Source organism: Trichomycterus rosablanca, chromosome 10, assembly GCF_030014385.1.
Source record: "Trichomycterus rosablanca isolate fTriRos1 chromosome 10, fTriRos1.hap1, whole genome shotgun sequence".
In the NCBI taxonomy this organism is placed as follows: Eukaryota; Metazoa; Chordata; class Actinopteri; order Siluriformes; family Trichomycteridae; genus Trichomycterus; species Trichomycterus rosablanca.
The window spans coordinates 30,670,052-30,686,617 of NC_085997.1; the positions used below are offsets into that span (position 1 = coordinate 30,670,052).

General features: G+C 37.3%; 1 protein-coding gene across 2 annotated transcripts; it reads right to left on the reverse strand.

Moving 5' to 3' along the window:
* Positions 1-140: 140 nt before the first annotated feature.
* Positions 141-16,420, reverse strand: zc3h7bb (zinc finger CCCH-type containing 7Bb). Of its 2 annotated transcripts, none has more exons than XM_063003141.1 (22): positions 16,055-16,420; positions 14,568-14,628; positions 14,436-14,472; positions 14,125-14,322; positions 12,957-13,115; positions 12,581-12,661; positions 12,398-12,454; positions 12,269-12,311; positions 11,674-11,906; positions 10,870-11,161; positions 10,544-10,602; positions 10,287-10,386; positions 10,032-10,193; positions 8,101-8,306; positions 7,904-8,004; positions 7,585-7,766; positions 7,140-7,216; positions 6,724-6,956; positions 5,383-5,488; positions 5,088-5,196; positions 4,821-4,954; positions 141-3,034 (listed from the first exon to the last, which is right to left on the reverse strand). In XM_063003141.1, exons 2-22 carry the CDS (start codon positions 14,624-14,626, stop codon positions 2,999-3,001), a joined length of 2,664 nt encoding a protein of 887 aa, XP_062859211.1. In that variant the 5' UTR covers positions 14,627-14,628; positions 16,055-16,420; the 3' UTR covers positions 141-2,998. The 2 variants fall into 2 exon arrangements, with proteins under 2 accessions (XP_062859211.1, XP_062859210.1); XM_063003140.1 differs by lacking the exon at positions 141-3,034 and adding an exon at positions 4,375-4,614.
* Between the last annotated feature and the right edge of the window lie 146 nt (positions 16,421-16,566).

The following is a 16,566-nucleotide window of genomic DNA, read 5'->3' on the forward strand; positions in this document are numbered from 1 at the left end:
TAGAGTGCATTTATTCCTACATGTAAATCCAATCCAGATATAATTTGATTACTTGAAATGACATGCATAAAATGCTGAATGTATAAAATGACAGGATGAGTTTCATTTTCTGAGCTTGTTTAAGAAACAAACACCAAACATTCCAAAACAGTCTGTTTATTGTTAAACACTCATGAGATTTGGTCCAATGTGATCAATATTCAATTTTACTTGAGAAAAGAGGGGAAACAAAACAAAAAAATGTAAAAAATACAGTACAAAAGAGGCATTGTTTCTTTTTTGTTCAAAACCCCGATGTGTATTAGTTATTTTCAACAGGTGAAAAGTAACTGATCTTGACAGAGAACAAACATCACCCATAATTCTGTTAAAGACATTGTCATTTTGATGTAAAGATGGAATTTCATGCCCAGATCAATGCATCACTGTCTGTGATTTAAAATAGACCACGAGTTTATAAAGTATGAAACACAAAGGTTATTCAACCATGTGCATTTTCTTACTTGTTTGTTTAAGCTACTTGGGCAAAAAGGTTTAAGTAAAAAAAGCCTGAATGTTGCAGATTCACACTTTAAAGGAAAGCTCAACTTGACAGGTGTTTTGAGTTAATTATCCACTTTGTATACCACTGAACATCCATCAGGCAAAGATTTTGACCATTTGATATGGCTGTTTGCACACACTATGATTTCATATAATTAAGTATCTATGAACTGAATCACTCTGTCCTCATTTTCTATCAGATTACTCATCCTTTATCTGACTGTCTACCTGTCACCAAAAGTGGAAACTGGTATCAAAACCAAAAAGACTCTTACTCGTCAACATTCAAGACAATGAAGTTACATGCACGAGCAACCATATCAGCCTCAAAATTTAGCCAACAGACAACAGAACAAATCAAAACCCATCCATCACCTTGCATCTATTTTCTTATTTAAGTTGTCTAAGTATGTATTTAATTATCATATAGTACAAGAGAAAGATTATACAAGTTAAGGATATTTATAATTGTATATATGTTTATATTGTATAATGCGCTATGCAAACAAAGAAATATATGTATGCTTAGTATATCACAATACAACTGACAATACATGTGCTTGAGGATTTCATTGGAAATTCACAGAAAGCTGAGAAAGAAAAATATATTCATAATAGTAAAGTATCAGTATTTCTCCACATTGCCTTGCAATGTCAAACTGTTACATTAACATTCAAACAAAAGACTATCAGGACCTTTAATAAGACAACATGGACTGAGCAATTCTATCCAACATCCAGCAATATTCTATACTGTAACTGAAAGACTTGGTTTGGGCTTAAGAGCAAACTAAAATTTATTCTTAACCTCAAGCACATGTATCATCTTCCTAAATGGAGAAGTCTCTCAGCATACATAGACTATTTACTGTTAAAGTTTATGTTCATACAAGAATACATATACTTAAAGAAAGAGTTATACATTTCAATTAACATATACGTATATCAATAGAATATAGCAGGATAGAAATAGGCATAATAGTAATCATTATTATAATAGTAGTAGTAGTAGTAGTAGTAGTAATAATAATACAATCCCTCACTAAAGCATACATCAAGGTCATTCCAGAAAGTTGATTTTAGCTTAATGCAGCCAAGAATGAGCTTTTAATAATTACTTTCCTAACGTCCACTTCTAGATAACGTGCCATTTTATATTTCTACATTCACATTATGTATTAGGTGTTAATGTGCTTTGCCCTTGATTTACAATTACTACTTTCTTTGTGTTGACAAGTGCAAGCTCAGAAAAGCAACATTTCTGGAATGACCCTCACAAAAGCAAGAAAAAAAAAAAAATCACTAGTCATCTAATCAGCAATAGCCATATAGCATAGTTATAATAACAACAGGTTCTATATAATCAATACAAGGTCAGGCTATATTTATTTAAGCTTAACTGCTAAGTTATCAATAATCATTAGTGATATATTATATGTATGTCCACCATACGTATGGACAAGGCTTACTAGAGTAGCAAGGTATGTAATGAGAATATATATTTTGGAGGGAATATAATTATGCTAGGCAGACCATAAATAGCTTATTTGCCTATATTTCTAGAAATTAGTTTTCCGTGCCTGGACAGGTAGATGTAAGCTAGTGTAAAATATCTTGTAATAATCTTGTACAGGGCTTTAACTATAACGAATTTAGGAATATTTTTTTTATCTAAACCTTTTAAAACCCTGGTGGTTCTCAAATAAGTCTAATTCCAATCACACATGCTTATAAAATTCTTCATTCTGAACAATCACATTTGTTTTCTAATAAAATTACAGTTTAATTTTTGCTTAAATTTAGTTTGCCAGCTTCTGGACTGAAGGAGCAGATTATCATTATATTCAGTTTGTGCAAATAACTTTCCATTGCCTGATTACAAAATGCAGCCCCAGTCACAGCTCACACAGTGCAACATAGTTACTGAATGTCAACACAAGCATGGGCACGCAAGACTGGCAAATGGAGGCATCAAACCTACATGTTAGCTCTTTTTAAAATCCAAACAGGCAGGAGAATAATGTCAAGTTATTTAACTGTTTGCCATGTCATGTTTATTAAATTCTACATTTGAATCATTTGGACTGCTGGCAATACATTCAGTTTCTTCCACCAATATGGCGGAAATACAGAGTGAACGACCACACACATGGGTGCAGGAAGTAAAATGCAAAGAGCATCTTAATTTTCTGCTCATCTCACATTGCGCATCCTAATGAAATCTTTTGAGATCCATACAAAACATTCAGCTACTAAATCAATGCAGTTGGGCATGGAAAAGTATGTGTGTATGCGGTCACATTCACCATGTTAGGTTTATGCTCAGGCCGTCTTCATAGCGCTTGCACTGAAGGGAATGGAGAATACAAACTGACGTCTGGAACATGTCTGGTTCTCATCACAGGAAGCCTTGGCAGGCAGCCGCATGGCCTGCTACTCGATGTTTCTGCCAGGATTACAGATCCCCATTTCCTGAGAGCTGCCGCCCCGCCTGCCAATCAGTCACACATCAGTCAGACCCCCCATTTTGAAGACAGAAAGGTACCAAGTGCAGATAAGTGATACTGAGATAAGCGATAGCTGCATGTATCCCACTCTTACTCATCTTCCAATGGCTATGTTAATAAAAAAGAATTTTCCAATCCGACTGAATTCATTCCGATTATAGATAAATACTGAGGTGTTTATATGTACTCTTCTCAACAACCTGATGACAATCTCCATTTATATGCACGCAATATGATCCAAAAACACATGCATGTGTAGTATCACTTGGTGTACACTTTACCATAACAAGCATTACCTGAGCCCAGTTAAAGTAAGAGGTGCAGCAGTATGTTACTTGAGTTTTCGATTGGTGTGTTTGTTTTTTTAAATTGCGTTAACCCTTTGATGCACAATCTGGGTCAAAAGTGATCCAGTGAGTTTTTATTTTCTATATCTTTGCAATAAATTAATTTCGTCATTCAAGCTTCCATGAATTTTTCAATTAACTTGTTTTTGATCATCACAAATCCTTATTTCAGTTTTATATTTTTTGCTTTTTTAATAAAAATCATTTTTGTATCACTACCCTTCTAATGCACAACATGGGTCAAAAATGACCCGTATGTATTTACTATGGAATTTGACAGAAACTACTGACATTTGTAAGTGTTTGTAGTCAAAAACATATTTACTGATCTTTTGAAAGATAACCAAAGATTAGGCTCTTAAATCTTGAATATGTCCAATACTATTTGCTTGCTAGCTGTTTACATATTCTAGTATAGATAGCTTTTATTAGCTAAGACAGCAAATACATGAATAACTGACTAATGTGCATATGAAAATATTCTTGAATGGATGAATATGGGTCATTTTTTACCCATGTTGTGCATTAGAAGGGGTTTGCTTAGCTTGTGCATCAAAGGGTTAAAACTATGGCAAAGTCAGGAAAATGTACTTAACATGTATTCATTAAAATAGGCCATTAAATTAAAGAAGCATTCTGGTTCTTATCATTGTAATACACTGATTTTAAAAACCTCCACCTGTTTTTAATTTGCTTTTTTTTTTTATTTAACTCGTTATTGGGTAAGCTTGCTGCATAAACTCTAAATTTTGTAAACTTCCACTATGATGCAAATGCACATGTGCAAAACATACTTAACCTTTCCAAATGGGAATGTAGTTATACACAGGTATTTACATGACTATTATTCTTCTATTTTAAGGATTACCCTTGTTTAAATGAATAGAAATTGTATTTGGAATAGCCTCAATTGATATAGACTAGACTATGTATACATGGATCCATTCTATTCCAATTTAGCTATTATTAGGCAGCAAGTAAACGTAGCTATTGATTTATTTGGGATGTTAATTTTGAATGTTTAAGACTTGGTCTACCTGGAGTTTACCATCAACCACTTTTTTTTATTTTTAGGGCATCCAACAATGCCTGGTACAGGTATGTAAGAACCATGTAAAGGAATTATGCATATTACAACTTTTTGAGACCAGTTACTAGTCACGTGCAAATGCAGGCAGAGTGTGTTTGCCTATGCAGCCTGGACAGCTTTTACACTTCTAGTAAAGAAAGACAAGCAAGTAAAAACAAAACAACGATGACAAACATAATCACTGTAAAAATCAGTGGTCTATTTTAACAGACCATTTTAACAGTTTTTCATGCCTATTTTTCCCCCCCCAATTACTACCCACAATCATAATTTATTTAAAAATCTCTGATTATCTCACACTAAAAATGATAACATTAAATGATAACCACCCACCACTGACTCAGTATAGTCTGCTGGCATGGCTGTTTGTTTTTCTTCTGATGGTGGAGTCATCAGCGTGCCATCTGTTCGACGAGTCTGATTGGTCAGTGACAGCCACAAATCATACATTTGCTGCATGTCTCTCACTGTGAGAATTAGAAAAGATAAATTTTTTTTTTTTTTTTTTATGAACAAATTACGTATGCATTATTATTTAGCACCTCATTTAACAGGATTTGTTCTAAGAAAATAAAAACAACATGAAATTGGTAGACTCACAACTGTTGTTCTTCATGTAGGTCCACACATCTCTTTCTTCCAAACTGTGTGCAAAAGAGCAGTTCCCGATGTAGTGACATTTCTTCTGCTTCATCACATGAACACACATCTACAGATACAGACAAGTCAAGTCACAAGAACACAACACTTGTATTCATATTGCAAATATTCAGCATACTTAGTGGTAGTGAATTATTCGCTATCTAAGAGACATCAAATAAGCATCATGCAGTATGCTTTTGTTTTTTTAGTCTAGCCATCACTATGTGTAAATAAGGGCAGAAGAAAAACGTACATCATACTGCTGGGGGTAGGTCCGAGAGAATGGTAGTGGTCGTACAACTACCCACCTCTTCTTTTCAAATGATTTTACCAACAGCACTCGGCGCTCTTTAGTCCAGCTAAAAGAAACAAGCAGTAGAGGGGGTATGCATTAACAGACACATGTGGAACTTTTCAGTAACAGGGTCTTACCAAAAAAACAAGCATCCACTGCAGAAAGAGGCAGTTGGCTGCAAAATTGTCATCAATTTCACATTTGTCCTTTACAAAACCAATCTGGGCTACACAGGTCTTTAAGCAATTGACTAATAAAACCATATTAGGATGAACTGGCAAAAAAAACTATACACACCACATTGTGACAGTAGCAAGAGCTGGACAAAACCTCGGATGTTTAATGAACCTGCTTTGTTTTTATTTTCTCAGATCTCCAAATGATGACACTGCATAGCTTCCTTGTGTTAAACTAAACCACATTTATTACAAAACTGCACATGAACTAACTGTCAATACTGTGTATTGTTTTCAAGCTTGTCATTTAGTTGCACAGCCGATTGACAGTTTTGCTGTGCATCACATGATTAAGCTGGTCTTAATCAATAAAGCATAAAGAGCTGTTAATATAAAGCTGAGTGATGTGTTTTTGACTTTGATAGAATAGTATATGCTTGTCAGTTAACTATTGAGTCATAACTTGTCCATTATCATTAAAGAAATAGTTAACATTTGCATCCAAGTAAGCAACTAGTTCAATTGACTGCTTCCATTTATAATATTGGCTTATTTGTTTACTTTGTCCAATATTCCTCAATTTGCTACTAGCCCAACTTTGATAATATACATAGTATATACACCTTTAAGGCCAGCAACAGCTACACAAACAGCAACATCAGTGACACGTCACCTTTCAGTGTGAACACAGTGCCAGGCCTTAAACACCTGGACAGTGGTAGCCTATAGGGTAGAGCTTTGGGTTATCACTAAGCAAGGCCGTAGCCGACTTCATCTTTTCACCTGCACGAGGCGAGTTCATATGCGGATCAGCTTTGTGTACAGAGAGCCACACCCTGATCATCACTCGACTCTGTGAAGTCGCCATCAATCAGCCAGCAGAGGTCGTAATTGCCTCAGTTATGATGAGTCCCTATCCGGCTCCCACCCTGTATGATTAAAAGCCAATCGTAGTTCATGTAGGCAGAGCTTAGTTTCAAACCGTCGAGTTCGAAATGTCAGCTCTGGTGTGCTAGCGTGTTTTATCGCTGCGCCACCTGAGCGTCATATTATCTTAGTTTTTACGACAAATGTATAATGTGCACTTTGCGAAACTGTAAAGTATTAAATTGTAAAGTCTTACCTATGTTTGGCTTTGGCAGTGCAGTATTTCAGTGCCTTGTCTGGCTCGTTGACTTGGCCCTCTCTCCAGCACTGGCCACACACAAATTTCATCTTGAGGTTAAGTCCCCTGCCTCGGCCACAGGTGCCGCCACCCCCAATGTTGTCGCCTCCCCCTCCAACTCCTCCTCCAGTCCCAACCACCTCTCTGTTAAATGCATTACTGAAGCTGGTCTGATGAGGCATGTGCATGGGCTAAACAACGAAAAGTGAGTGCAAATAAATAACAAATATGAGAAACAATTGAACTGGTTTAAAAACCAACTACAATGAAGCTGGTATAAAAACAAAAGAAATTGCAAAAAAAAATTTAAGCAAAGAGGTTATTTACATTTAAAAATGGTGACATTGCACTGAACAGAACGAAAGACAGTTTACCTTCTGTCTGTGTGCATTCTGCTCCAGCCTTTGCCAGTGTCTCTTAGATTCCTGCACCATCTCCTCATGGGTGATGCCTTAAAGTTTAAACATACAATTAAGCAAACAAATGTGAACAAGTGGTCTTATATATAAATACATTTTGCCTTATTTGCTAAGGTTTTTAAGTGTATTACCACAGCTCATGTTATACTTTAGCATGGTTTTTTTGCAACTTTTTTTGGCAATTACATCCTTATTCATGCTTACGGCTAGTAAATTTATTTATTATATGACTAAATATAGTCATTCAAATAATCTGTGCTTACTAAATCTTGGTTATTTTGGGCATCATCCTGCACCCAAATAACAATGATAAACGTTTCAGTTCCTGTGGCTCAGTAAACACTTAACTTGTGGCATACTGGACCAAATAATTGAATCTGGGTATTTGTGACATCTGTACCAGTGTCCTGTTGCAGCACCCAGCACTTCAGCTCAATGACTGAGTGAGCGAAGGAGCAGCTGTCTTCTCTTTGGCAACCATAGCGCACCTCGTGTCGGCATACGTCAAACTGGCACAGCGGGTGCAGTGGACGGATCTTACTATAGCGCACGTTGGCTGATCGCACCACGTGCACCAGGCACCTGTGACAGGCACACACAACACATAAATATTAGTTTGTTAGGTTAAACTACATGAATTTTAATACTGTGTTGCATTAAAATCTAATCACAGATCTAACTGAACACCAATGAATAAGGAAAAAATTTAAGTGGCTCACTTGTTATCATCAAAAGGATGCTTTGCAGTTAGGTTGGAGCAGACACCTAGATTCTCCTTGCTGCGCTTGCTTATTATACGAGGCTTACTGTCGAAACATTCCTTTAGTAAAACAGAAGCACAGGAGGAACTTAAAATGCATTTCAGACAAACAAACCTGAATGAAATATTAAATGTGGTTATGCAGTGGCAAACTACCTCACAGAGGAACATAAACATGCCCATATGAATCTGCAGGAGGCGAGTGACACTAAGTGCCCGTCTTTCATTTGTGCCCAGGGGGTCGAACAGTAGCTCTCGACTTAGAGCGCCTTTCCTTTCCTGGGTCCACACGTCTATTTCTTCCTGACAATAGGCAAAGGTGCAGTTTTCCCCATACTGGCACTCCTGACGCTCTTGCACCTCTGCATGAATATGAACAGAACAAGACTAAAAGTTGTAATGCTAAAAGTTTTGATTGCAGATTCTGTGTGAACTGTGTACTGTTGTTCAAAGAAAACTCATACTGCCCTGCATTTACAACAGGTCATATGACTTGTTTTTTAATGCAGGTAAAGTACAGCAACAAAATACCGGCCATGCAAAGTGAGAGTTAAACAGCTTTCAACTTGTAAACAAGCAGCAAAAAATTGAGAAAATGAGTTCAGGCTGGAGAACTCCCCCCCCCCCCCCCCTCCAAAACAATGACATTGTTCTCCTCTGATTATTATAAAGCATACATGTACAGCTTTAAATAAGTCAGTGCATAAAATCAATGAACAACTTAATAAACAGTGCATTAGCCAGTGTAAGTGTAGAGTGATTCCAACATCTCTCAAATCACTATGGCAGTCTTAATCTGCATGTCAAATTAGTTTTTCACCAACACTACATATACTATACAGAATACGTAGTTTAAAACACAACTTGTTTGCATGTCAGCACACTAATTACCACAAACAGTTTTAAAATTATTGTGCGTTCTTTATAAGGTTTTTATTGTTGTTTTTAATCGTTAAATAAAGAAAGGGTTTGCCAAAGAAAAGACATACACTAACTGGGCATGGAGTTGTTAGTGGTCATTCCTGGCATTGATTATACACAGGTTTTGACATCTCAGGGTCAGGCTGCATGATGACCGTTTTGGTAAGCAATTCATCCAGGAAATCATATGCTATGTCTGGTTTGCCACAGTTAAAGTATGGCAAATAGATGGGTACGTGCACATGCATTAAATAAGCAGCATTTTTGGCTACTTGGGGTTTAAAGTAAAAACAGTCATCCTGTTACAATTATTTCTTTTTCTGTATATGCATTTTCCCCATTTTTGCTTTCAATCGTATTTTACCTCTACTGATTCAGACTGTATTAGCCAAAAAGTTGATCAGTGAAATATTTTCTTCGCACTGTTCCGAGATAAATAAAAGTTCGATAGAATTACTGAATCAACACTTTTGTTTTTATTGCATGTCTCACTTTCTTGGAAAAGTGGTTTGCACATTACTGTTGTTGTGTGCTTCACAGAACGTCTTATAAATACATCACCAAAACTCTTTCACACCCCCGATAATTTGAATGCATTGATGTACAGTACAGGCCAAAAGTTTGGACACACCAGCCAAAAGTTTGGACACACCTTCTCTTCAATGTTTTTTCTTGATTATTTTTATTTTCTACATTGTAGATTAATACTGAAGACATCCAAACTATGAAGAATTATGTAGTGAACCAAAAAGTGTTAAACAAACCAGAATATGTTTTATATTTTACCAACTCTACCTCTGCACAACCCAACTGATGGTCTCAAACACATTAAAAAAGCAACAAATTCCAAAAATTCACTCTAGACAAGGCACAAACATTCATTGAAAACCATTCCAGGTGGAAACCTAATAAAGCTGGTTGAGAAAATTTCAAAGAGTGTGCAAATCTGTCATTAAAGCAAAAGATGGCTACTTTGAAGAATCTAAAATATAAAACATATTCTGGTTTGTTTAACACTTTTTTGTTTACTACATAATTCCATATGTGTTCCTTCATAGTTTGGACGTCTTTAGTATTAATCTACAATGTAGAAAATTTAAAAAAAATTAAGAAAAACCACAGGAATGAGAAGGTGTGTCCAAACTTTTGGCCTGTACTGTATGTACCTTTGCAGAGAACAAATGCTCCTAGGAAGTTATTGCGGGCAGGACGAGGTCGTATCCTCTTCCAAGACGCGTCTTCAGATGATTTGAGTCGACAGAGCAAAACATCTCTCTTACAGCGATGAGCTGCCTCAGGCTGGTACTTATAATCCATGACCCGAGGACCTACATCAGAAGAGTGTCAATTTAGCTTGTTAAAAGCAAAGCACCAAAATTAGACTCAGTACAAATACAACACATTTGACACTTATTAGCTACCTATTCGACTGTAGCAGGCATGGCAAGCTTGTCTAAACTCATGAGTGGCAGCCAGAGGATTCTGGGACAACAGGGAAAGGTTGGTGGCAGCAGAGCCATTCTACAAAAGAAAAGAGAAAAAACAGGCTGTTATACCGATAACATTTGCTAGAGAACTGTACAACCTAATTTAACGGCTAAAACAGGTAAACAAATGAGAAGTGAGCACAGCCAAAAGGAAAAAACAACAACCATGCAACAAACAAAAAAGTACTTACTGAGTGAATGGCACCGTGGTTCCGTAATCCAGGAATAAAACTGGTGGATGCTCTTCCTCCTAAATTTATAACGTAATAAAATTTTTATTGATGATAATGTACAAAACAATTAAATTGTCAATACATTCATTTTCATGGTTTACCACCACTTTATCCCAACAGACATAACCAATCATATCTGCATCGAGCTGCCTGACCGGCCAATAGCACATAAAATCACTAGGGATTCAAATCCTGAATCCCAGCGGTACCACCAATAATAATCAACATAAGTCAACAAAATTGGTGTTTCATGCACATCCCAACCAACAAACATGCTGAATTACCTGGTAACGTATACTCAGACAGCGAGTCAATTCCTTGTGTTCCCAGTGATTCAGCCCTGGCTCTTCCAGGACCGTCTGACGTGAAAGAGTGGAGAGATTCCATGGCTTGTGAGGAGCTCTCACTCTGGGCAAGTGCTGAGAAAGAGTCCATCTGAGTCAAGGAGCTGACGGCAGAGCCAAAATAAGGGGAAGTGAGCGGAGATGAAGACGCTGGGAGACCAGAAGAGTAAGGAGGACATAATCCTACAGCTGTGTTTGGAAGGTTAGTTGGAATGGCACCCTGAACAGGGTTCTAATGAGAAGAAAACAAGAGATAAAAACAAGAGATTTAGTCAATATTAAACCCATAATGATTGAGAAATGCAAATGCAAACTAGAACATTGAGTAAATATTTCAATTGTTCAAACGCCACTTAAAGCTGTTTAAACATACTGTAGCTCTAACCTGACTAAACAATTACAGTAGTTCTGTTTGTGATGTCAATGTTATGTTGATTACAACAATTCAGGGTTTTGGAAAACAAATCAGTTTCTATCTACTATGTTTATGCTTTACTTTAGACTAGGTCATACAAACAATTCGTCTCATCGGCAGGGGTCAAAGTTCAGTCAGATGGAAATTTGAGCTAAGCGGCAAGCAGTAAAAATCCTGAATCAATACAGCAAATCTGCTATAAGAAGCGCAGTGGCAAGGTAAGCAGCACCACCTCGATTTTGCCGCGCATGTTAATACAGCCTAATGCTGCTAAAAAGAGCACAATAAAGATGAGTCTGCTTAAGACATTTAATCTTTTGGTAACTTACCACACTTTCCTCGGCTCCTTTTTCCAGCAGGCTGTCCAGATCTGTGTTTTTCATGCATTCACCCACATCCTCAGACACAGGAACAGAATACTGAACTCTTCCTGTGGGCCCCTGGCTAGGACTCTCTGGGGTATCCTGTTGCACTACGGGGCTCAGCGCAGGCATGGGGAGGTCGTCACTGACCGGGATTGGGGTGGCCAAAGGTGCTGGGATGCATTGAGCATTTGACAAATCTGCATCATCGAAAATCAGTCAAACAAAAGTTTACAATTACCAATACAATCATTGAAAAATACCAAAGACGATTTTAGACAGGTGCACACAAACCCTCTTAACCCCATTTTTACGCCCAATTTGGTTGTTAGCAACTTTTACCCACAGGCTATATCTACCAATCACAATACAGCTACCAATCTAGGAAAATAAGGGCTGATGTGTTCTCTGAAGCCAGCCTCCAAATACTTCTAATTCCTGAAGGAGGTCACTACCTACTACACCCTGCTAATCACATGATCTCATGTTAGTCTAACTGACAGAGGAGGGCTATTTAGGTGATGTATATAGCTTTACTAAAGTAGCTTAAAATACGTCCTACCTGAATCAATATCTGTCAACGTCTCAAGACCATTTGTGGAGTTCTATAGAAAGAGAGAGAGAATACGTTGGACTGAATAATTAACTTGGCCATACCTGTCTAATTATGCAGTCTAAAGTCTATACTAACCTCCCCTGTGGAGGGAGCAGTTTCTCCATTACTGGCAGGCCCAGATGTAGATTCAACCTAGACAATCAACATAAGAAAAAAAACATTTGGCTATAAACTGAATCCAAACTTTCATTATGTCTACATAGTCCCTTGCACCCCATCCAAAGAAAAGGTTATAGAGAATGGGTGCAAATTACACACCTGAGGGCTAACATAGGCTTTGCGGATTTTCAGGCCTAGTTTATTGGCGAGGTCCTTAGCCAGTTCACTGACTTGTATGTCCTGCATTGATAAAGGAAAATACGATACTAAAAATGTTGGTATTCAACAAATCATTGAACATAACATAAAAGTGAAACTGAAATTAAGTATGTGCAAAAAATAACACAGATAGTAAGAGGCATGGTCACACACTAATATGTGTGATCAACTATACAGTCAATTAATAAACATTTGACAAAATCACCAAATAAAGAATACTGTTTTATTTCTTTATGCAGTAGTCAAAATAATGTGGTTTATGGTCTAGACAAATGCACAAGACCTTACGTTGTTAGTTCTGCCACAGAGTACTTACCTGAGGGGCAGCGAGTAGGCACCCAGTTCCACATTCATAAGCCTCCCTCAATCGGCCCAGCTCTCTCAGGCACAGTGCCTTTCTATAAAGTGCTCTCCGGCTGCCCTCTGACACACAGAGTGCACTGTCACAATCCTGCACACCCCGTTCATACTCCCTCTAAACAAAAACAAGAAAAAAAAATTTTTGCTTTTAATACACACAATTAATAAAAGTCACTCAACCTGCTGACTAATTCTCTTCATGATACGTTGGGTCATCTGGTTTGGACTGGGCTTTGGTGCTCTGTGATTGGGGCTCTCCACCCTGCTAAGGCACAGAGCTTGGGGATACATGGTCAATTTATAGTGATCAGGGATGTCAAGCTGTTGTCATTATCTTTTTTACTTGCAATCACTTAGGTTTGTTGATGATAGTGGAGGTGGACGCTGATGTTCAGCGAAAGCTCCCATAGCAATGGTAACTTCTGGTTCCTTTTAGTTATGCTGTAATAATTAGGAAGCCAAAGTCTCATGCACAACTGACTTCTCCATATGAATGATTTTGTTTATATAATATGTTTACTACACCTTTTGTTTGGTCAGTGGTTCTAACATGAACCTTTTCAACCACCTGAGGCTAAAGCCCTGGATTCGAAGCTTCCACGACAACGCTATTCCTGCTGGATGTGATGGGAATCTGCAGTGACTGCACTCACAATGTTAAGAACTCACTTTTAGACTTTATTCTACCACAGACTGACCTGAGGGAACTGTAATTATTTATGATGGTTTATATTTGTTATTATATTTTTTATAATTAATGCTATTTTTCCATTTCATGTATCTGTTTATTTAAACAGATTGTAATTCATCGAAATATCATTAAAGCCACCCAAAGAGGATGAGTCCCTGTTGACTTTGGTTTCTCTCAAGGTTTGCTTCTTTGTAATATTTAGGGAGTTTTCCTTGCCACTGTTGCCCTCAACTTGCTCATTAAAGGTTTTTGGTCAATGGGCTCTGTAAAGTTGCTTTGAGACAATGTCCATTTTAAAATGCACTGTACAAATATATCTGACTTAGCTTTGACTTACATGCTAAAACACTACAGTAAATATGCTAAACTAAATGAAGTCTCAACTATTATTTAAATAAAAAATTCAAAACAAAACATTGGGTAGTGCACTTACAAGGTTATAGAAGGCCGCTGCTCTGTTAACATAGAGACTTTCCAGCAGTTCTGGAGGAATCGCCAGTGCTTCAGACTGAGCATAGCGTGCTACATTCACACCTTCACTGTAATGTGTGGCCGCCTGTTTCCAATCTCCATCGCGAAAAACTGTGTTACCCTCATCCAGTAAATTGCACACCAACTGAGTCAAAAATCCCTGCAAAGTGAAATGAAAACATTTACTCAAAATACATTGATATAAACTGACAATAAATGTATATTTTTCTCACACACAGAGACACACAATGCAGAAAATTTAATAAGACTGACCTCATAGGCATCAGGATCAGGAAAGGGCAATGATGACCTACAACAACAAACAAACCAATTATACAAATCATTAAATAAGCCAGTTAAACTACCAGTCATGCTTTAAGTAGGAAAGAAAAGAAAGTGACATACTGAATAAATCCTAATGCTCTCTCTATGTCTTCTTTGCGCTTCTGTCTGTCTGGATCCATGGCTAGAAAATGACAGGAAAAGAAGAGACATTCAATCGTCACCATACCTAGTTTTTGTATGTACCCCTATTATGTATTTACATTCAGGTGCACAGGCCCCCTGCTAGACTTTATAAATAATACTTACTGCTGTCAAGCCTTATTTATGTAATATAGATCACATAGTTGGATGTAATTGTGAGTCTGGTTATAATATTTAAGGCATTTAAAGCCAGGGTATGAAGTCACATTCCTAAGCCCTATTTACACTACACACTCTACACACTACAACTATTCTGTGTTAATCACCACATCCCTCATACTGCAAGACCATTTAAAGCTTAATGCAAGACCATCACAACTGCCCTGTCTCAATAATAAATATGAATTGCTAACTTAATGTGGATCTATTTACTGTTACGTTGGTTTTAAGTTTGTTGACACACTGGTACGTTCCTAGTAAACACCTAGAAACCACAAAACAGAGATCGTGTAACTTCTGCGATTCTGTTTAAAACATTTTAAATGCATTTGAAGTATTTTACTGTTATGCAGTGTAACTGAACATGTTAATGCGTACATCAACAACACTGTATTCAGCCATAAATGCCATTTTCAAAATATTTTGCCCAACCCTGCTAGCAAACTAGCGCTGTCTGCTAAAAATGAAAAACGTTAGAAAACGTTTAAACACATATATTTTAACGTAGGTTTCTGTTTCTGTATGTTGAAAGATGCAATTTACAAACACAACATAAAGAGAAATATACCAGAACTGACCCGTAAAAAGTTTGCTAGCTTACTCAAATATTTACTTAGATGCTGCTGTTTACTAGCAGCTAGTTAGCTATGTAGTTTGTTAGCCTGTCAACTCACTTTTTCAAGAAAATGCCTTTGCAACAAACTTCACTTCAGGGATACAGGGATAATATATTTTTGACAGTTTACGAAAAGGAACATTTTCTACTATCACTGTGAATATAAACAAACTGAAATTACTAGCTTTCGTGCTACATTCTCGCACTGGGCCTCGAACAGGGCAGTGACTAAAATGTGTTAGCTTGCTAACTCAGTGCATATTAGCAACAGTGCTAGTGCTAGTTTTATTCCAGTTGATAATGTTGTGTTATATTTTACAACGTGTTACAATAAGTTCAGTATGATTGCTTATGTTTATTTACTATGTTAAACTGGTCAGTGTAGTGCAACCTCCCGCTAAGAACATCAACTCCACATCCAAAAGAATAAAGTATCACTCGCTTCACTCTCTAATAGCTCCCAAAGTCAATCGGCCTTTCTAAAGTTACATTTGACCAATCGTAATAAACTAATTATTAACTAAGCTGGTTCAGTATTCTGCAAAATCGGTTAGCTAGGACTGGTTTATAAAAACAGCGGTGTGTTTTGTGCTCATTAGCAGCTCACCCACGCAGTGCAAATCGCTTTTACCTCCACGGTCTATTTCAGACAGCAGTAAACCCCGAGCAAAGCTGATTCAGAGAGCAAATCGTGTAGTTGTTGTTTCTTCTCCTGAGATCATGCCCAAATTCACACTGACCATGCAGACAGACCAGGCGATAGTTCTCTGTCTGCTGCTCCAAGTTGTGCCCAAGTTGATCTGGACCGGTGAGAAAACACTGCTGGGTCCTAAACCCAGAGTCAAAATAAACATCAAACTATTTCCAGTAGGGGACACTAGTAAACCATAGCAAGATCTGTTCATTCAGTTTTATATTACAGTTTTTTCTGAGTTGCTTAAACACATTTCCTGAAATCTCATCTCCTTTTCTCAAAACAGTAAAAACAAAACCCAAAATATAAATTACATTTACACAACCTCTGACTTGTCATTCAAAGTCAAACAATCAACTCAAAACTATTTTACAGACATCCCAAGTTGCAAAAACTTATTTCAGGGAGGTACCCCCGGACCCGGACCTCGACCCCGACCCCCCAAGCCC